At 37.2% G+C, this 22,845-nt stretch overlaps 2 protein-coding genes across 2 annotated transcripts in view; one reads left to right on the top strand and one right to left on the bottom strand.

Annotated features, from left to right (window-relative positions):
• LOC132396341 (leucine-rich repeat and immunoglobulin-like domain-containing nogo receptor-interacting protein 2) overlaps positions 1-1,613 on the bottom strand; it is a 206,024-nt gene extending 204,411 nt beyond the window's left edge. Inside the window, exon 1 of the mRNA XM_059973854.1 lies at positions 1,500-1,613. Within this exon, the coding sequence (XP_059829837.1) occupies positions 1,500-1,613 (114 nt within the window). The remainder of the gene's footprint in view (positions 1-1,499) is intronic.
• Positions 1-22,845, top strand: part of LOC132396342 (uncharacterized) — a 427,456-nt gene that overhangs the window by 106,350 nt on the left and 298,261 nt on the right. The window lies entirely within an intron of this gene.

A 22,845-nucleotide genomic window follows, 5' to 3' on the forward strand; every position in this document is an offset into this window, starting at 1 on the left:
GTAGTTTCATACTAAATTGCCGAGGTACCTGCATCACAGGTCCTCTGTGTCTATTCCATTAAAACCTTTAGTAGTGATATGAATTCACTGTTGCAGGATAAATTGTGCACAGCCAAATCAGAGATCTGTCTTATATTTCTGAGAACTTCTTTGTGAATCTCTCTTTTATACCTACTCAAGCACAAATATGTACATCTTTTTTCTCCAATCGTCTGTTGCTTTTCAATCCTATCAGAATGGGAAATACAGCTAGATAGCTGTCATTTACACAGTGTTAGTCAAAAAATAAAATTAACTTTTGTATCTTCCCATATTTTGAAATGCCATTCAGACTAGAACATAAGTGCCAATCCATAGATTTTGGCTTATAGTTTTGACAACTAATTTTATTGCTTCAAATAATGGAACAAGATAACAAGTAGGCATTTTGAGACAAACAGCCCTTAAACTATTTAAAAACATGAAACAAAAAGCCTCCTATCCATTGTTAAGTACTTTTGAACTACAATCACATATTTAAAGTAAAAAGAGTCATGGAACAAAATGCCACAACTAACTGGAATATTGAATGACTGGCTAATCTGGTCAGGTTGAATGCTGGCATATTGGCCTCTGTGATTAAGCCTTCCCTAATAATAGGGTTGGTCAGAGCAGGGAGAGTGAGTGGAATTTCAGTATTAACAACGGCAGAAATGTGATCCCAGTGCAGTTCAACTGTCTATTTTTTCAGTTTGGAGTCTGTATGGAGTCACTTTGAAGAGGCTAGACAGTGATGATAACTAATTTGTACAACTGCTGAACCTCAGATTCCAGCCATTGTTTCAATGCAACATCCAGATAAGGAAAGCAAAGGCTCAGTAAACCATGCTGCTGAAGGTAACCATTCAAAAGCAGCAAACTATTGTGTTCTTGACCAGGTAGAGCATGCATGCAATTCCTGTTCCTTCAGGCAAATCTGGTATAATATTCCACACTTCTTCAGCTCAGGTAATCTCCAAATTTCATCTCTGCTATGATCTCTGGCATCTCCAAAAATCTACAGAGTTAACCCAAGCTCAGCATCCAACCTCCTGGCAGACTTCAGATTTTATTTGGTTACCCTCTTCAATCCCCAATCATCTCAGCTGTTGAGCATCATTGTCAGTACTACATTGTAGTTGATGACTGCTGGTCAGATGTTGTTCATTTGTTAATTTCAACAGGATCTTTCCCTTCATATACTCTTATTTCCAAGTTTCATATTTACTGATACATAGCTTCATCTCTGCCTCTCTATAAAGACAGGTCCTCTTTCAGTATTAGAGACTTGATTTCTGTCCTAAGACTGCAAAGTTACCCACCAAGCATGAGAAGCAAAAAGTAAACAATTCAGGCCCGTGAACCTGTTCTGCTTTTGAATAAGATCATAGGTGATGGTTCCCATCCACTCCACTGTACTTGCACATTTCCTTTACATGTTTCTTTACAATCCAAAAGTACAGCCAAAATGAAAAGTTTACCTTCATCATGTTACTCTTGCACATTTGTTGTAAGATGTCCTGGTTGATAATTCTTGTTATAAAATTGTTGCACCAGCACTGAAGAGTGTGATTATGCCCCAGCCCCCATAACATAACTCTGATTTGCTCTTACCTAGAGAGAGAACAGAAAAGGATTGTGATGAGCAACTTACATTTTTAGTGCATCATTCAAGGTTGCAAGGTTGTCTCTAAAAGGTGTTCAGAAGCGTGCACCAATATTTCATTCATCAAAACCATACAAACAGCAACATGGTAGAACCAGTATCACAATCAGACTCAGAATCAGGTTTAATGGGCGACGTCACATGATGACGTAGGATCGAGATGTGGAAATCCAGCTCTCCCGTAAAAAAACAGTAAAATAACGTTTAAGTGAAGAAAAGTTAGTAAATACTTTTTAAAAACTACTTATAAACTATTCAGGATTGTCTTAACATATGCCTCCTAAACAAAAGCAGAAGAAACTACTTTGAAGACAACACAAGTTGGAAAAGGGGGATGGGTACAAGTGCAGAGAGAGTCAGAGGGGTGTAAAATGAGGGTAGAAGCAAAAAGTAGTAAGGTGAAAAGTAAAAGTGGCAGGCAGGCAAATCCAGGGCAAAAAGCAAAAAGGGCCACTTTTCAACATAATTGCATAAGGGCTAAGAGTGTTGTAAAAACAAGCCTGAAGGCTTTGTGTGTCAATGCGAGGAGCATTCGTAACAAGGTGGATGAATTGAATGTGCAGATAGTTATTAATGAATATGATATAGTTGGGATCACAGAGACATGGCTCCAGGGTGACAAAGGATGGGAGCTCAACATCCAGGGATATTCAATATTCAGGAGGGATAGACAGGAAAAAAAAGGAGGTGGGGTAGCATTGCTGGTTAGAGAGGAGATTAACGCAATAGAAAGGAAGGACATTAGCCTGGAGGATGTGGAATTGATATGGGTAGAGCTGCATAACACTAAGGGGCAGAAAACACTGGTGGGAGTTGTGTACAGGCCACCTAACAGTAGTAATGAGTTTGGGGTTGGCAGTAAACAGGAAATTAGAAATGCGTGCAATAAAGGAACAGTAGTTATAATGGGTGACTTCAATCTACATATAGATTGGGTGAACCAAATTGGTAAGGGTGCTGAGGAAGAGGATTTCTTGGAACGTATGCGGTATGGTTTTCTGAACCAAAATGTTGAGGAACCAACTAGAGAGCAGGCCATTCTAGATTGGGTATTGAGCAATGAGGAAGAGTTAGTCAGCAATCTTGTTGTGCGAGGCCCCTTGGGTAAGAGTGACCATAATATGGTGGAATTCTTCATTAAGATGGAGAGTGACATAGTTAATTCAGAAACAAAGGTTCTGAACTTAAAGAAGGGTAACTTTGAAGGTATGAGACGTGAATTAGCTAAGATAGACTGGCAAATGATACTTAAAGGGTTGACGGTGGATATGTAATGGCAAGCATTTAAAGATCGCATGGATGAACTACAACAATTGTTCATCCCAGTTTGGCAAAAGAATAAACCAGGGAAGGTAGGGAAATTAGGGATAGTATTAAGTCCAAAGAAGAAACATATAAATTAGCAAAATAAAGCGGCACACCTGAGGACTAGGAGAAATTCAGAGACCAGCAGAGGAGGAAAAAGGGCTTAATTAGGAAAGCGAAAAAAGATTATGAGAGAAAGCTGGCAGGGAACATAAAAATTGACTGTAAAAGCTTTTATAGATATGTGAAAAGAAAAAGATTGGTCAAGACAAATGTAGGTCCTTTACAGTCAGAAACAGGTGAATTGATCATAGGGAACAAAGACATGGCAGACCAATTGAATAACTACTTTGGTTCTGTCTTCACTAAGGAGGACATAAATAATCTTCTAGAAATAGTAGGGGACCGAGGGTCCAGTGAGATGGAGGAACTGAAGGAAATGCTTGTTAGCAGGGAAGTGGTGTTAGGTAAATTTAAGGGATTAAAGGTAGATAAAGGGATTAAATCCCCAGGGCCAGATGGTCTGCATCCCAGAGTGCTTAAGGAAGTAGCCCAAGAAATAGTGGAGGCATTAGTGATAATTTTTCAAAACTCCTTAGATTCTGGATTAGTTCCTGAGGTTTGGAGGGTGGCTAATGTAACCCCACTTTTTAAAAAAGGAGGGAGAGAGAAACCGGGGAATTATAGATCAGTTAGTCTGACATTGGTGATGGGGAAAATGCTAGATTCGGTTATCAAAGATGTGATAACAGCACATTTGGAAAGAGGTGAAATCATCGGACAAAGTCAGCATGGATTTGTGAAAGGAAAATCATGTCTGACGAATCTTATAGAATTTTTTGAAGATGTAACTAGTAAACTGGATAGGGGAGAGCCAGTGGATGTGGTATATTTAGATCTTCAAAAGGCTTTTGACAAGGTCCCACACAGATTATTGTGCAAACTTAAAGCACACTGTATTGGGGAAATGGTATTGATGTGGATAGAGAATTGGTTGGCAGACAGGAAGCAAAGAGTGGGAGTAACTGGGACCTTTTCAGAATGGCAGGCAGTGACTAGTTGGGTACCGCAAGGCTCAGTGCTGGGACCCCCATTGTTTACAGTATATATTAATGATTAAGACGAGGGAATTAATGCAGCATCTCCAAGTTTGCGGATGACATGAAGCTGGGCGGTGGTGTTAGCTGTGAGGAGGATGCTAAGAGGATGCAGGCTGACTTGGATAGGTTAGGTGAGTGGGCAAATTCATGGCAGATGCAATTTAATGTGGATAAATGTGAGTTTATCCACTTTGGTTGCAAGAACAGGAAAACAGATTATTATCTGAAAGGTGGCCGATTAGGAAAAGGGGAGGTGCAATGAGACCTCGGGTCATTGTACACCAGTCATTGAAGGTGGGCATGTAGGTACAGCAGGCGGTGAAAAAGGCAAATGGTATGTTGGCATTCATAGCAAAAGGATTTGAGTACAGGAGCAGGGAGGTTCTACTGCAGTTGTACAAGGCCTTGGTGAGACCACACCTAGAGTATTGTGTGCAGTTTTGGTCCCCTAATCTGAGGAAAGACATTCTTGCCATAGAGGGAGTACAAAGAAGGTTCACCAGATTGATTCCTGGGATGGTAGGACTTTCATATGAAGAAAGACTAGATCGACTAGGCTTATACTCACTGGAATTTAGAAGATTGAGGGGGTATCTTATTGAAACGTATAAAATTCTAAAGGGATTGGACAGGCTAGATGCAGGAAGATTGTTTCCAATGTTGTGGAAGTCCAGAATGAGGGGTAAAGGATAAAGGGGAAGCCTTTTAGGACAGAGATGAGGAAAAACACAGAGAGTGGTGAATCTATGGAATTCTCTGCCACAGGAAACAGTTGAGGCCGGTTCATTGGCTAAATTTAAGAGGAAGTTAGATATGGCCACTGTGGCTAAAGGAATCAGGGGTATGGAGAGAAAGCAGGTACAGGGTTTTGAGTTGGATGATCAGCCATGATCATATTGAATGGCAGTGCAGGCTCAAAGAGCCAAATTGCCTACTCCTGCACCTATTTTCTATGTTTCTATGTTTCTAATCAAGGCCGGTCGCTATGAAAGAGCCTCGGGTTCAACTGCATTTTAACCCTGGTGATACAGAACAGGAAACTATGGCAACATCAACCATTTCCAAAAAAAAAAAGAGCAACAGGAATTGCGCTTGTGTGAAGGAAAGGGCATGCAAAACATGAGCAACCCAAAGTACAAATCCCAGCTACGATCGGAACTGAAAGTGAAAGTGAAGATGAGGTGGAATCAGATTCTTTGGATAAATCAAATGAAGATGAAGAGACAAACAAAGAAGAGCAACAGGAAGAGGTTGGAGGTGATGGAGACATAAGAAAAACTTTGGTGCCAATAATGCATGAATTAAAAGTATTAAAACTAATAAAAAAAGTTATTAAAATATGAAGATTATGTTTGATAAAATGATGAAAAGACAGGACAAAATGGACAAGAAAATTAAAAACTTGGAAGAAACAATGGGAGACACCATTGATAGAGTGAATAAAATGGAAGATAATATTTCTGCCTGGACATCAGAAAGAAAACAGTTGGAAAAAGTGGATGTGCTTGAAAATGTTAGCAGACGAAACAATATTAAGATTGTTGGACTGAAAGAAGGTATAGAGGGAGAGGATCCAATAAATTTTTTTCAAAAATGGGTCCCAGAAAGTTTGGAAATGGAAGAAGGAACCCAGTTAATTGAAATTGAAAGGGCTCACAGAGCCTTAAGACCAAGAACTCAAGTTGATCAAAACCCACGATCAATCTTGATAAAATGCTTAAGATATCAAGATAAAGAAAAGATCCTGAAGGCGGCTGCCCAACGTGCCAGAAAGAGAAACGGGCCATTGATGATAGAAGGGAAAACAGTTCTGTTCTATCCTGATATTAGTTATGACCTTTTGAAGAGAAAGAAGGAATTTAACCCAGCGATAAAAGTTTTATGGGAAAAAGGCTAGAAATTTATATTGCACCACTCGGCAACCCTGATAATTTTTTTTGGATTACGGAAAAAGAAGATTTTTTACTGATTATCGGGATACAGAAGAATTCACACAAGAACTCCCAAACATTCGCTAATTACAGTCAAAGATTTAAAAGTGAAATGGATTAAAGATGAAGATAGGGACAGTGAATGGAACTGATAAATGTTTAAGGACAGAAGAATATTTAAATATATTCTTAATCATATGATACAGGGGCAGAAAGGTTAAAATTTGAGAAATATTAATCGAGAGTAGTGATATTATTTTTTTTCTTCTCCTATATATACTTTTTTATGTTTTGGGGGAGCTGAGGGAACCGGATCAATTGCTATGGGATTCACATGTGTAATCATGACGATTGCCATGACCCATACAACAGAGGGGGGTAATGTGTTTTTTTTTTCATTTGCAATATTAGTAGGGGGTATTTTGTTACCTTTTTCTTTATAATCTATTTTTCTTTTATCTTTCTTTCTTTGCCTGGACAATTGGTGGGGAGACACATAGCAACATGAAGAATTTTAAAAAAATTCCCCAAGGTACTACGAAAGTTGAAAGATTAGATAGTATTATAGATTGGATTAACACTATTAAAAATAATGACTAATTGACTGAATTTTTAAAGTTTTAATGTTAATGGGCTTGATGGACCGGTGAAAAGAAAAAGAATTTTAACATATATTAAGAAAATGAAAATAGATATAGCTTTTCTTTTTACAAAAAACACACTTAACAGAGATAGAATATCAGAAATTAAAGAGAGATTGGGTCAGAAATGTTATCACAGCTTCATTTAACTCAAAGCTGAGGGGAGTTGCAATTTTGGTTAATAAAACTTTACCAATTAAAATACAAAATGTATTAATTGATTCTGCGGGGAGATATGTAATTATACATTGTCAAGTTTTTTTTCAGAACTATGGACTCTTATGAATATTTATGCACCAAATGAAAATGATGTAAAATTTATACAAGAGTCCTTTTTGAATTTGGCTGACGCATATGACAAAATATTAATAGGTGGAGATTTTAATTTTTGTTTAGACCCAGTTTTAGATAGATCAACAAAGGTTGTCACAAAATCCAAAGTAGCAAAATTAACATTATCATTGATGAAAGATTTAAATTTGATTGATATATGGAAAAGAATTAATCCAAAAGAGATTATTCATTTTGTTCAAATAGGCATAAAAATTATTCAAGGATAGATTTTTTTTCTATTATCAACAAATATTCAAGACAGAGTGAAAAATATGGAATATAAAGCAAGAATATTGTCAGATCATTCCCCCTTAATAATGACAATGATAATGATGGATAAAGAGGAATCGATTTACAGATGGAGATTTAATTCAATATTATTAAAATGTCAAGATTTTTGTGATTTTATGAAAAAGCAGATTCAGTTTTTTTTTAAGATACAAATTTGATGATAAATTTATAGTATGGGAAGCAATGAAGGCATATTTGAGAGGTCAGATAATGTTGTACTTTTAAAATTAAGAAGGAATATATGGTAGAAACAGATCAATTGGAGAAAGAGATTACAAAATTAGAAAACGAATCTCAAAGATATATGCCAGAAGAAAAAAGACAACTTGTTAACAAGAAGTTACAATATAATACACTTCAGAAATACAGAACAGAAAAAGCAATTATGAGTACTAAACAGAGATATTACGAACTAGGTGAAAGATCACACAAGATTCTTGCTTGGCAGTTAAAAATAGAAGAGACTTCCAAAATGATAAATGCAATTAGAACAAGTGTAAATAAAATTACTTATAAACCTTTAGAAATTAATGACATTTTTAAGAATTTTTATTCCGAACTGTGTCAATCAGAATCACAAAATGATAATGTCGAGATAGAGAGGTTTTTATCACAAATAACTCTTCCAAAATTGAATTCGGAAGAACAGAAGGGATTAGATGTGCCTTTTACATTAAAAGAGGTCTAGGATCACTTCAGAGTAATAAATCCCCAGGAGGAAATGGTTTTCTGCCTGAATTTTACAAAAAGTTTAAAGATTTATTAATTCCTCCTTTTATGGAGTTAATACACCAAGCGGAAAGAACGCATAAACTTCTAGAATCTTTTTCAACAGCTATTTTAATAGTATTGCCAAAAAAAGATAGAGATCTTTTAAAGCCAACATCATATGGACCTATTTATTTGTTGAACACCGACTATAAAATAATAGCAAAAATGTTATCTGATAGATTATCTAAATACTTAACAAAATTAATACATATGGATCAAACAGGATTTATCAAAATAGACAATCGGCAGATAATGTAACTCGGTTACAGAATAATTCATCTGGCACAAAAGAGAAAGGAAATGAATGTGGCAGTTGCTTTAGATGCAGAAAAAGCATTTGATACATTGGAATGAGATTTTTTATTTAAGGTATTGGAAAACTATGGGTTAGGAAAATCTTTTATAAAATGGATTAAAACCTTAAATACTAATCCCAAAGCTAAAGTAATGACAAATGATGAAAATTCAATATCATTTCAGTTAACAGGGTCAACTGGACAATGTTGTTCATTATCACCTGCTTTATTTGTGTTGGCGATAGAACCATTAGCTGAATTAATTAGAACAGACCCAGATATTATGGGTTTCAGAGTTAACCAGGAGGAATATAAGATTAATTTATTTGCTGATGATGTTTTGCTTTATTTAACAAACCGATTGTATTTGCTGCGTAAATTATCTTCCAGATTGGAAGAATATGGGAAAATATCAGACTACAAAATAAATTGGGATAAAAGTGAAATTCCACCCCTTACTAAAGGAGATTATAGTCAATGTTGATTAATAACTCAATTTAGATGGCTGATAAATGGTATAAAATATTTAGGTATAAGAGCTGATAATGATATAAAGAATTTATATAAATTAAATTATTTACCATTATTGAAAAAAATCAAGAAAATCTTGATAAATGGATGATGTTACCAATAACATTAGTAGGCAGAGTAAATGTTGTAAAAAATGAATATATTCCCTCGATTACAATATTCATTCCAAGCACTACCAATACAATTACCGCAGAAGTTTTTTCAAGAGTTAAATAAATGTGTGAGGAAGTTCCTTTGGAAAGGTAAGATGTCAAGAATATCGTTGGAAAAATTGACATGGAAATTTGACGTAGGAGAGTTACAAAACTTCCAAACTTTAAAAATTATAATAAAGCAAATCAACTTAGATTTATTGCATCTTTATTTGATGAAGATAAACCAGCATGGATTAGAATAGAACAAGATAAAATAGGAGAAACTATACCAGATGATTTTATATATAAGTGGGAATCTAAATAGATATGGGAAAAGAATGAATCTCCTATATTAAAACACTTGATTGATTTATGGAATAAGATAAATGTTGATGCTGAGATAAAGAAATCTTTATTAGCAAAGAGACCTTTAATAAACTTATTCAAACTTATATAAATTAATTAAACTTATAACAAAATAAACATTCCTTTTACAATGGATAACCAACTTTTATACAATTGGTTTCAAAAAGGGATTAGATATACAGGAGATTGTTTTGAAGGAGGTATATTAATGTCATTTGATCAATTAAAGAATAAATATAAAATATCAAACAACACTCTTCTTTGTTATTTCCAATTAAGGACTTATTTAAGAGATAAATTGGGTCAAACAATGTTATTGCCGAAACCTAGTGAAATAGAAATTTTAATTCAAAAAGGAAAAATTTAGAAAAATTATTTCTTGTATGTGTAGTTTGATTCAAAAGCATACAATTAAACAAGGAATTCATAAGTCAAGACAAAAATGGGAAACTGATTTGAATATTAAAATTGAAGAAACAAATTGGTCAAGACTATGTCTTGACAGTATGACAAATACAACAAATGTCTGGCTAAGACTAGTGCAATATAACTTTTTACATCAATTATATATTACACCACAAAAAGTAAATACATTAAACCCAGATTTATCTGATCAATGCTTCTGATGTAATCAAGAAATCGGTACTTTTTTACACTCTACTTGGTCTTGTTTTAAAATTCAACCTTTTTGGACAAATTTAAGAGTTTTACTGGAACAAATTATTGGAATACAACTTCCACATAATCCAACTTTATTTTTACTAAGCAATATTGAAGGGATAAAATCGGAACCCACATTGAATAAATATCAGAAAGAATTCATAAAAATTGCATTGGCAGTAGCCAAAAAGGCTATTGCAGTTACTTGGAAATTGGATTCATATTTAAGTATAGATCGTTGGAAGAATGAAATTTTTAGCTGCATTCCACTTGAAAAAAAACCCTTATAATTTAAGAGATAAATATGAAATATTTCTGAAAATTTGGCGCCCTTATTTACAAAAGATAGGATTAAATAGATAGGTGCTCCAAAGATAAAATTATTGGTTATCTGGGGAAAGAAATAAATATACATATTAAAGCTATTATGAACTGCATGGAGCATGTGGGGATCTTCCGATATCCAGGCATGCTTTCTTTCTTTCTTTTTTCTTCTCTTTTTTTAATATAGGGATATGTTAGGGGGAAGGGGTTAAGGGGAGGGGGGAAGGCTTGATAATTTTTTTCTTTCTGTAACCTATTTGAAAATTCAATAAAAAAATTTATATAAAAAAAATCAGGTTTAATATTACTGACATATGTCATGAAATTTGCAGCAACAGTACATTGCACTACCCAGCAATAAAAAAAACCTATAAATCACTATAAGAATTATATCTAAAATAAGATAGTGAGGTATAATGCTTGGGTTCATTGTCCATTCAGAAATCTGGTAGTGGAAATGAAGAAGGTGTTGCTAGAACATTGAATAAGTGTCTTGATGGTTTTGTAACTCTTTCTTGATGGTATCAATGGGAAAAGGGCATGACCTGGGTGATGGGAGACCTTCAGGATAGATGTTGCTTTTAGTTGATTCTACCTTTTTAAAGCACTTCATTACAGTGGATGTAAGTGCCACTGGGTGATAGTCATTGAGACAATTCATCCTACTCTTCTTGGGTAGTGGTATGCTTGTTGCCCGTTTGAAGCAGGTGGAAACTCTGACTGCAGCAGTGGGAAATTGAAGATGTCCTTGAACATTCCCACTAGTTGGTTGGTCAATTTTCAGGACCTTACCAAGTACACCATTAGGGCCTGACACATTGTGAGGGTTCATGCTATTGAAAGATGTTCTGATGTTGGTCTCCAAGACAGAGATCACAGGGTCACCAGAGCTGCAGGTGTCCAAATTGTTCTAGTTTTATTCTCTCTTTTAAACCAAACATAAGAGGTGTTGAGGTCATTGGGAGTGAAACGTCACAGCCATTCATTTTGTTAAGATGCACTTTGTAGGAAATACTAGCCTGCAAACCTTGCCAGAACTGACCTGCATCGCATTTCATCTCTAACTTCAATCAGAATTTTTTTTACTCTTAAAATAGCCTTCCGTAGATCATACCTGGACTGCTTGTATAGTTCTGGATGGCCAGTCTTAAATGCCACAGATCTAGCCCTCAGCTGCTTGTGAATCTCCTGGTTCATCCATCGCTTTTTCATTTTGCTATCTCCAGTATGCACTTGAAGGCACATACTCATCCACACAGGTCTTGATAAAGTCAATGGCAACTGTGGGGTATTCATTCATTTTCGAAGATGGATCCCTGAATATTGTCAAGTCCACTGACTCAAACCAGTTCTGTAAATGCCCTTCCACCTCCTTTACCCATACCTTCTTGATCCTCAACACCAGTATTGCGGTCTTCAGATTCTGCCTGGATGTCAGGAGCAGACATACAGCCAGGTGATTCAGGATGGAAGGTGCTGGCAGGGGTGAGCATTCTTGATGGTGGTATAATCGTGGTCAAGTGTGTTGGCTCCTCTGGTTCCACAGGTGATAAGGTGGTAGCTGTTCAGGTTCTTCAAGCTGGCCCAGTTGAAAGTCCCACAATAATGTGGAAGGCATCAGGGTGTGCTGTTTTGTGACTGCTAATCATGATGCTCAGCTCTTCCAGTGCCTAGCTGGTGTTGGCCAGCAGTAGTATATAACCACTAGCAGGATGACAACGGAAAATTCCCTCAGCAAATAAAATGGATGACACTTAGCCATCCATTTGTTCCAGGTCAGATAACCAGGACTGAGTCAGAACTATCACATCTGTGCATCGTGATGAGTTAATCATTAAGCATATTCCATGCCCCCTACCTTTAAAAGACTCAGATGACCTGTGCTTTACGGTACTCTGTTTTGATGACCTTGGTTGTACAATGAATACTGGTTTAGGCACCAGGGAGAATGCAACAGTGCCTCTAATTTCTTAGATGGAAAAAGAAGTCTGGCATTTTCCCACTGACCCTCACCTATTTTTTTATAGATGCATAGTAGAAAGCATTCTAAACAATACATCACAGCTTGGGATGGCAACTGCTCTGCCCTTAACCAAATTCAAAATAAACAGCTGAATATTATTAACTCTGTTCAATTCCCTTCACAGGTAGTCCCTAATCTATTACTTTCAACATTTTCTTTTATTTCGTATTGTTGGGTTCCAGCATATTTTTCCCATTGCTCTTGTCATTCACTTTCCTCCAGGCATATCAGCTTTGATTAACAAGCGTTCATCATCCTCTCTCTGAAGACACCAAGGTCATTTGAATCACCTGATCAGCACTCGCCTTCATCTTATAATAAACAGCTTCTTTGTTCTCCCCACTGCTCTCCTTCTCTTTAAATTAAAACAAAATTTTCTAACTTGTGAACTGAACTACAGATGGATGGTGGTGAGAATGCCATCATCTCAGCAACTCAATAACAGCCATAACATGCATGGTATCTTCAGCACTATCGAGCTATCTAGAGCCAGAACATCAAAGATCCCAGCCTACTGAGAGACAAGAATAGAAATAAAATTATTAACAACTGATAAGGAAAATTTTGAAAATCTCCGCTACACCTGATGAACAAGATACTAAGAGTTACATGCCCTAACTTAAATACAAAGGCTCAGGACAAGATAGTATTTCCATAGAAATTCAGTAGGTTCTGGGGTCAGAGACCTGTGTGAGTCCAGAAATTGAGGCCTGGAGTGCAAAGTCCAATGATCGGTGAGTCTTGCAATTGACACTGCAGGTCGAAGCTCAAAGGTTGAAGACTGAAGTCGGCAAGTCTGGAAGTCAACACCCAATGGCCAAAGCCCCTGGGTCCGTGTTGTCAAAGTCTGAATCCCGATGTTTGCAAGACTCTGTGTCTGGGCCAAAGACTGGAAGTTGAGAGTTCGGAGGCGGCCTGTCCTGCAGTTGGAGGCCTACCTGTGTGTGCAAGTGTGTGGGTGGGTAGAAGGGAGGAAAGAGGCTTGTTTTGTTACTGTTGTTGGGTTGTTCTTTTTTTTTGCTGGTGCTGTTCTGCTTAACATTGTGAGTATGTTATCTTGCCACTGAAGTATGTTTCAAAACTTGTGAGCACCCCTCAGAACATTCTTGGCTAGTATTGGTTGTTTGTGCATTTACTTTACTTTACTTTATTGTCACCAAACAATTAATACTAGAGCATACAATCATCACAGCAATATTTGATTCTGCGCTTCATGCTCCCTGGAGTACAAATTGAAGTAAATATAATAAAAATTTTAATTATAAATCATAATTAGAAAATAGAAAAGGGAAAGTAAGGTAGTGCAAGTCAGGTCCAGATATTTGGAAGGTACGGCCCAGATCCGGGTCAGGATCCATTCAGCAGTCTCATCACAGTTGGAAAGAAGCTGTTCCCATATCTGGCAGTACGAATCTTCAAGCTCCTGAACCTTCTCCCGGAGGGAAGAGGGACAAAATGTGCTTTGGCTGTGTGGGTCGTGTCCTTGATTATCTTAGCAGCACTGCTCCGACAGCATGTGGTGTAAAGTGAGTCCAAGGATGGAAGATCGGTTTGTGTGATGTGCTGTGCTATGTTCACGATCTTCTGCAGCTTCTTCCAGTCTTGGACAGGACAACTTCCATACCAGGTTGTGATGCACCCTAGAAGAATGCTTTCTACGGTGCACCTATAAAAATTAGTGAGGGTTTTAGGGGACAGGCCAAATTTCTTCAGCTTTCTCAGGAAGTAAGGGCGCTGGTGGGTTCATCATTACCCAAGATACGGCCTACAATTGTGGTGTCACCAGCAAACTTATATATTGAGTTTGATGGAAACTTGGCGACACAATCTTGGGTGTACAGTGAGTACAGCAGGGGGCTGAGTACACAGCCTTGTGGGGCACCAGTGCTCAGACTGATTGTAGAGGAGAGCTTGTCCCCTATTTTTACAGCCTGGGTCCTGTCTGTGAGGAAGTTGAAGATCCAGCGGCAGATCTAAGACTCAGGTCAAAGAGCTTAGGAATCAGTTTATTTGGAATGATGGTATTAAAGGCTGAGCTGTATTCAATGAAAAAGAGCCTTACATATGTGTCTTTATTCTCCAGGTGCTCTAAGGAGGAATGTAGTGCCAGAGAGATGGCATCTGCCATTGACCTGTTGCTCCGGTAGGTGAATTGCAAAGCGTTGAGGTTGACCGGTAGGTTATGGTTGATTTGTGCCATAACCAATCGCTCGAAGCACTTCATAGCAATTGATGTCAGAGCCACAGGTCGATAGTCATTCAGGCATGCCACCTTATTTTTCTTCGGCACCGGGATTATCGTTGCCTTCTTAAAACATGAGGGGATCTTAGACTGAAGCAGGGAGCAGTTGAAGATGTCAGCAAGCACTCCAGCTAGCTCGCTTGCACAGGCCCGGAGAACCTGTGTGTTTCAAAGTACGTGAGGTAAATAAATGAAATGAATGAAATTCTAAACTTCAAAAGCAAAGATGTTTAATCATTAAACCATGGTCACACCATCTTAGAAAAAGACTTTGCAAAACCTTAGATATGCCACTGTGAAGCAACTAAACCATGAAAATGTTCTGCGGGGATAGGAAATTGAAGAATTAAAGGTATCTCACAGTTGATGAGTCCAAGGTTTTGTGAGGCTAAAAGAAGTCAAGTATACTGAAAGAGAATGACCATTTGTGATAACCATGGTGGGGTCTCATTGTTTCTTGCCTCAGGGAAAGTCGATGTGAGTTTCCTCATCATTGACCTTACTTCTGTGTCTGGAGCCCTGCTCGTGGCATCAGAATGTGAATTTCATTCATTTCAAGATATGGTCTTTACTATGGAACAATTCCAAGTAAAGTGAGAGAGCAGTATTAGCCTCTATAAATGACCTCTCTCTCCATCGAACACTAAGGACTCTGGAAAACCCTTCTTAGACTCAGACCAAACAAAGCTTTGTCGTTCCTTGATACTCTTCTCAACCATTCTCAGTGCAATGCTTTACCTAATCTAACAAAATTCCTTTTTAGCTTTATAACCAATGGGGAAGATTTCAAACTGTCAATCACTCTCCAAAGCTAAAGTGATTTTAACCTCAACTGTGGAGATGATGCTTGTGACTGTGCTTGCTTGAAGGCTGAATACCAATCTTTCATCAACTTGGTCACTGAAGCATTCAAGAGGATGGGTCTTAGTCAAAAACCCGTACGACAAAGGTCTTCTGTCAACCTTAACCTGCCATTCAACACCACCATCTCACAATAAAGATTCACATGAGCCCCTGGAAAGCATGAACCATCTCTCATATCTCAGAAGCTACTTCAACAAAGGCACAATGGAAGTCACCATTCAGTCAATATACCCACATACCCACATGTTGGTTGATGGAAGAAAATTTGAACCTCAAAACTGATTTCTGCCCTCTATTATAATTCCGAGACATGGACCAACCAGAGCAGACAACTCAAGTCCTTTGGGAAAAAAACAACAGTGATACTTGCAAAATCCAAATCCTCTGGAAGGAATGTGAACCAAGTTCTCTCAGTGCTTGGTTCAATTGTATAAGCTGCATCATTTACATGACCAATACAAGTTCCCAGAAGTGAATATTCTGTTCCAAGCTCCACCGTGACAGGAGTCGACAAAGTAGACAAACAAAATGTTCAATGGAATTCTCAAAGCCTCCTTAAAAAGATTTCTATCAACACCTGGGACTCCTGAGCCATGGGCACTCAAAGTGGCATATAATATGATATTGAGAACCTCAAGTCTATGCATCAGGAGTACACAGAATCCCAGTGGGAATGGTGATAAGAGTACACCACATTAAATCTTACCCACCCAACTCACTTTTCTGTGCTTCTCATGTGGAATTCATGAGCCATCACACAACCTACAGAAATAGTGTTGAAGTAAGCTATCCTTGGTCCTGACAGATTGTCTGAAGAAACGATAGCTCACTATATTTTCACATCACTGATTGCTCTGCTCCTTCATGATTTTAAGGAAGAAAAATGAGAGCTGCTCTTTACCTCAAAACTTCATGGTGGAACTTTCTCTAATGATGTCAAATGTTTCAAATAAAATGGCCATTATCAACAATCAGCAGACAATGATAAACTGACAATACTGACCTGTTGGCAATACCCATGAATAAAAGAACGTGATTAATTGCCCATAATTCCCAAATTTTTGTTGATTCTAAGCTTAGCTATTACCTTCTGCATTTGTACTTCTGGAAGAGTGGATTACAGTATATTTTGATAATTCTGTTGTTTCGGCATAAAACATTTCTTGGTTAACTGGGAGTGGCCTAGGTTTGGGAAAGTAATTCAGTTGGTTGAGATAGAATACTTTATTTGGTACAATGCTCACTTAATCAAAAGAGAAAGTAATTCCTATCCTTATTCATCTATCAGTGCTGGAATGCTCTTCATATCGATTTGGAGCTCCTTTCCGGGGAACACGCTAAGATGGTAACACGATATTAATATGCAGCAGCCTCTCTGGACTCTGGATTGAGGATTGCCAAATGTTACGTGGATTTTCTGGTGTAGTCTGTTTTGTCATATGCTTTTGTGATATCTTTCTGGAGGAACATTGTCTCATTTTTTAACTGCATTGCATTTGTGGTTTCTAAATGACAATAATCTGAATCTGAAACTGATATTGTACAAAACCAACAACAATTTACAATCATAAATATGAAATAATTAAATGCAGAATCTGGAAATCAGAAATAAAAGCAGAAAATATTGCACTAAACAGGTGATTGCACTAAACTAAGCCTGATGAAAGATCATTGACCTGAAACATTTATGTTATTTTTCTCCCTTCAGATGCTGCCTGAACTGCTGAGATGTTCCGATATTTTCTGTTCTAAAAGGATTTTGTTTCTTTTCCAGGCTGAATCCATCCTACATCCTTTAGGAATGAGTTAGCTTTCAAAGACAAGCAACAAAAGCAACAAAAGCAAAAAAGCCAACAACTTCAATTTACATTTCAAAAATCTTCTGAGGCACCTCATGGGACTTCTATCAAATAATATTGGCAGAGGATAGCATGAGGTGAAGTCAGTGTGTTTAATCAAAAACTTGACCAAGGACATGTGTTAGCGATCTCATGAAAAATTTACGAAAGGTGATGTGGCAGAAAAAAAAAACTTAGGAAGGAAATTCTAGAATAGTGGCAATGAGAGGCACAGGTACCATGGTAAGGTGATTGAGTTCAACATTCATCAGAAAGGTGAAATAGTAGCATCATTGATTAAGTTGATACCTAAGAAGATTATATAGTCGGGAAAGATTAATGAGAAAGGGAAAGATGAGACCTTACAGGGATTTGAAAACAAGTTGAGAATTTTAGAACTGAGGTATTAGCCATTGGTAGATGTTAATAAAACTGGTAATGGCTTAATGGGATTAGAATAAAAGGGAAGCCATGTGCATAAAATGGAATGATAGAGAATGTGTTGCTGTACTAAATACGACTAATAATAAGTGACAAAAACTTTGCTCATACATGGATGTGTTCACCTTGACAGGGAAAGGACAGGACAAAAAAGACTTCATATTTATATTGCATCGTTCTTCTATAAGATTGTCTCCAACCAAATTATAACTTTAAACTTAAAGCAATTTGATTGGTATTTCAGTTAATCCCTTCAATTCTCTTCTTTGAGCCTCTGACATCTTCCTTAAAGAACTGTAAATGTTCCAGCTGAGTACTCACTGGTCACTTATGAAGATTCAGCATATATTGCTTACTATTGAATTGAACTGACTTTATTTCTTACATCCTTCACAAACATGATGAGTAAAAGTTTTTATGTTATGTCTCCATCTAAATGTGCAATCATAACAATTTATAATAAATAGAACAGTCAACATAATATAAAGTACACTCAAATCAGCATGTGTTTGTCAGTCTGATAGCCTGGTGGAAGAAGATGTCCTGGAGCCTGTTGGCCCTGGCTTTTATGCTGTGGTACCGCTTTCCAGTTGATAGCAGCTGGAATAAATCATGGTTGGGATGGCTTGGGTCCCCAATGATCCTATGGGACTCTCTTTACACACCTGTCCTTATAAGTGTCCTGAATCCTGGGAAGTTCACAATTACAGATGCCCTGGGCTGTCCACACCACTCTCTGCATAGTGTAATCTATGACTCTTTATAATAACAAATTATAAAAGTATCTTCTGAAAACAACTTGAGATTTTTAGCTATGATGGCTAGTGAGATAAATATAATCCTTGGAAATTTTTATTTTCTTTAAACTTTGAATAAGGATACCAACGATTGTGTTATCATTGCTTAAACTGGCTAATTTAGTCTGTCCAAGATATAAAAAGTAACATTTTCTTTAATTTAAAAAAAAGCTTACTAATTACACTGTTTAAGGTCATCTCATCTTATCATGCTTAAAAATATTCAGCTAACTGCCAAAGACTCCTTATCATATTGTATTCCATTCAAAAGTTGTGAAATTAGAATTAGCAATATATTTCATTTTTCTGCCACCTGTAGTAAGAGGCTTTAATGTGCTAAACCATAAGGACATGAAGCATGTTGTGTAAGCTTAAACTGTTTCAAAGCCCCATGTGATCTATTGATCAATCAGGAATTCAATTGGTTGGAAATAAATGTAATTAGGTTAAGTATTTCTGAAGGTGCATCATCCCCTAACAAATCTTGTAAATCTTCCTGAATGTGGTAGAAAGTTTGTACCATTTGCAGGAAGCAGAAAATGGCAGACTTTGTAAAATATGCAGAAAAAAAATCTACAGTATGCCAATGTTAAAGTAAGAAATGCAGCAATGGCCAGCACCACTTGTGTAAAGTCATTATTTCAATATTTTCAGCCAAGCATATAGTATTTTCATCTGACTACCACAATTATCCCTTTGTATCTTTCTCCTCTTATGCAGCTAAAAATATTGTGCAGAGCCATTTTGTGATATATTACAGACGGTATTAATGGTTACCCAGAGTTCAAAACAAGATGAAGGAGATCCTTGTAAGTCATTATTATTGGTCATAATTACTCAAGAATATTTTTGTCTCGCTCATAAATTTTTCTTCCTGTTGATAATAGAATGTGAGTTTCTCTATGTTCAGTGCCTCAGGGTGTGCAAACAATGTCTAAGAATCCATTGTTAGTGTTGTATCTGCTGTGCACAATGGGTACGTTGGCATAATAATTAATATTCTGTTGTGATTCCTCCAAATAAAGGATTGAACAATGTTCTCCTGGACATGGCTAGAAGACAGGTTTGTAAATTAAGCCTAATCACATGATAGCCAAAAAGACTGAAAATTTTGGTTATAAAATTGAAGGTTCAATCTCTTGATTGAGTTCAGATTTTGTTCTATTTTGGCACTGAGAGTTGACTAAAACAAAAGATACTGATAACCTTTTGACTGATGAGTCTGATGCTGGCATTTTATCCATGATACATTGTAAAAGTTCTTCATTTTACAGGAAGCAGAAAATTGCTAATTGATGACACACTAACATAATCAGAACGAGGAGCAACTCCTGATATGAAGATTCTGCTTTTGGGTCATTAGTAATATGATTGATTGGTCTGAATGCTTGTATTAGATCATTGACAAATACAAGTCAGCTGTATAATTCCATTGGGAAAGTAAATATGTATTATCTCCAGAGCAATAGACTTCAGAAAAAAATAAACACTTGTTTTTAAAAAAAAGTACAAGCTCTTTCAATTTGCAAAGGGAAATATCCAATGCCCTGGAGTTTCCACTAGATTCATCTGCTTTTGGGGTCACTCAGCTAAAATAGGTGAAATCAGAAAAAAAAATGCTCAATAAATTTTAAGCACAAATTATGTGAATTACAAATCATGTATCTGCACCATTGGTGTTGCTTTAAATTTATTGGCCTCAAAACAGGATCACACATCGGTCAGGTCAAATTGGATTGCACCATTGGTAGTTTTTGTTAATTTATGCTTGCAGGAAGGACTTTTGTGAAGGCCACAAAGTCCAGCTGGACCTGTTGGATATAATGACATTTTAATGGGAACATTAAAAGACCATTTTCAGTTTTATAGGTAACTGATCTTTTTTTATTTTCCTATGGGATGTGGCAAGGTCAGAATTTATTGTCTGGTAGCACTAAAGTAGGCATTAACAATTGTAAAGAAGTAAAGTGCAATTCGATAGGGAAGATTTTGACAATTTTTACAAGACAATTTTGATTCTGTTACAATGAAAGATTGAAATGATAATATATTCATATCAATATAGATGTGACAAGAACTTGTAGGCTGAGCTCAACCCTTGTCCTCCAGGTAGCAAAGTTAAAAATTTGAGTTTTCAGTTTTCATTTTTCAGAATGTGGATTTTGCTGGAAAACTAGTGTGTGTGTGTTGTCCATTCTAAATTTTGATGAATCTGCTGCATGAAATAGTGCATTCTTTCTGGTGAAGGTACTTCTATTATACAGTTAAAAAGAATACCAGGTCTTGAAACTGGTGCTGATGAAGGATTGGTTAAATCTCTTTAAGCCAGATTTGCCACATGAATGGGAGCCCACAGGTGGTAGTGCTGTTTTGATGTGACTGAAACTTTGTGGTAGAGATCACAGGTTGAGTTTTGCAGCTGGAGTCCTCTGGGGGCATGGCATATCTATTGGTCAAAAGTCACTTCCGTTGTGATTGGTCAGGTTAAAAATGGCAATTGCACTTCCCATTCATTGGCTTGTGTGCTATGGCACTGACTATACTGTTTCAAACATCTCAGGGGCATGAAGAATAGCATGTGTGAGAGACCCTCTCTCTCACTTTGTCACCGGAACCATTGGGAAGGTATGATCCTCATGCACTTTTAACTAAATATTTGTTTATTGAATCTTTGGTTCTGTAGTTTGTGTAACTTGCAGGAACCTGAAGGTTTGGTTGAATTTTTTACTGTTTGTAAATAAATGGTTAATATACTTATTTGCAGTCAGTGGTTACCGTCTCACTCATCAAATCCACAAACCCGATATGGTGTTACAGTTGGCCCACACAGTGTACCTATGTTGGACAGAATAAACTTATGTCTGGATTAAGAGGACCAAACAAATGAGCCACTAGATCCTGATAGTGTTAAACTTCCTGAGTAAAAGGTAGAGGTGGTCAGGACTTTATCTGACATTCTCTCTTAACAACGACAGCTGCTTGGGATTAAGCTACTGGTCTTGATTATGATTGCTTTTTACATGAGTGGAGAATGCTTAGTGATTCAATGTAACCTACAATGAAGACCATCTGGCTGAAGTATTTATAGATATATTCAACCTCTTGCGTTTTGTGGTCTGAGTCTTCCAACTACTTCAGAAAGGCATATATAATACTGGTGGCCTGTAGAGCATCATGACCTGAATCACTGGTACTGTCTGGTGGCATTTACATCCACTGTAATTAAGTGTTTTGAGAAGTTGGTTATGGTGTGAAACGTCTCCTGCCTCAGAGGTGAGCTGGATCCTTTCCAGTTTGATTACTGCCACAATAGGTCAGTAACAGATGTGAGTTATCTGGTTTTTCATTCCGCTCTCAACCATCTGGACAACAGGAACTTATAAGCCAGGCTGCTGTTCATCAACTACTGCTCTGAGCTCAACACAGCCATCCCATTCCAACTCATCATCAAACTTAAAAATCTGGGCTTCTGTACCTCTCTTTGCAACTTGAAGCTCACGTTCCTCATTTACAGAGCTCAGTCAATGATCACTGGTAACAAATCTCCTCCTTGCTCACCATCAGCATAGTCATACCTCAAGGCTGCATGCTTAGCTGTCTGGTCTGCTCTCTATAGACACATGACTGGGTGATTAAACACAGGTCCAATGTCATCTTCAAATTGGCAGAGGATCTCATTTAGAAAAGAGTAAATTCTGTGCCTTCCTGTTTAAGGGACATACTATGGGAAATACCAGTGAAAGATGATCTTCATTATCAGTATATTGCTTGACAGGCCGATGCCTACAGAGAGAATTAAAGAGAAATATAAGAACAGTGCAACATAAGATGCAGCAGGAGAGAGAGAGAGAGACATGAGGATGAGAAGGATGAAGTTGCTGGGAGAATAAGGAGGCTCATTTTTTTCCTACATTTCTGAACCAAAAAAAACCTTTTTTACAAAAACCAGTGTTAGAAGGATGTGTTGATAACATACAGAGATACTGCAGCTAATGTACTGGTCTCACAGAAAGCTAGATTTGATTCTGACTTCTAGTGCTGACCGTGTTGAATTTGCACAATCTCCCAGTGTCTGCTTAGATTTCCCCTGGATGTTCTACTTCCCAGTATGTTCTGCCATTCACTATGGCTAACTGTCCCCTGTGGAGGTAGATGATAGAAAAATCACAGGGCTTTTAATGGGTATGCACAAGAAGATGGTTACAGGAAAGTAAGTAAGGGGATGAAAGTGATTAGGTTGCTCTGAGAGCCAATATAGACTCAGTGGGTCTTG

The sequence above is a fragment of the Hypanus sabinus genome, chromosome 7 (genome assembly GCF_030144855.1).
Source record: "Hypanus sabinus isolate sHypSab1 chromosome 7, sHypSab1.hap1, whole genome shotgun sequence".
In the NCBI taxonomy this organism is placed as follows: Eukaryota; Metazoa; Chordata; class Chondrichthyes; order Myliobatiformes; family Dasyatidae; genus Hypanus; species Hypanus sabinus.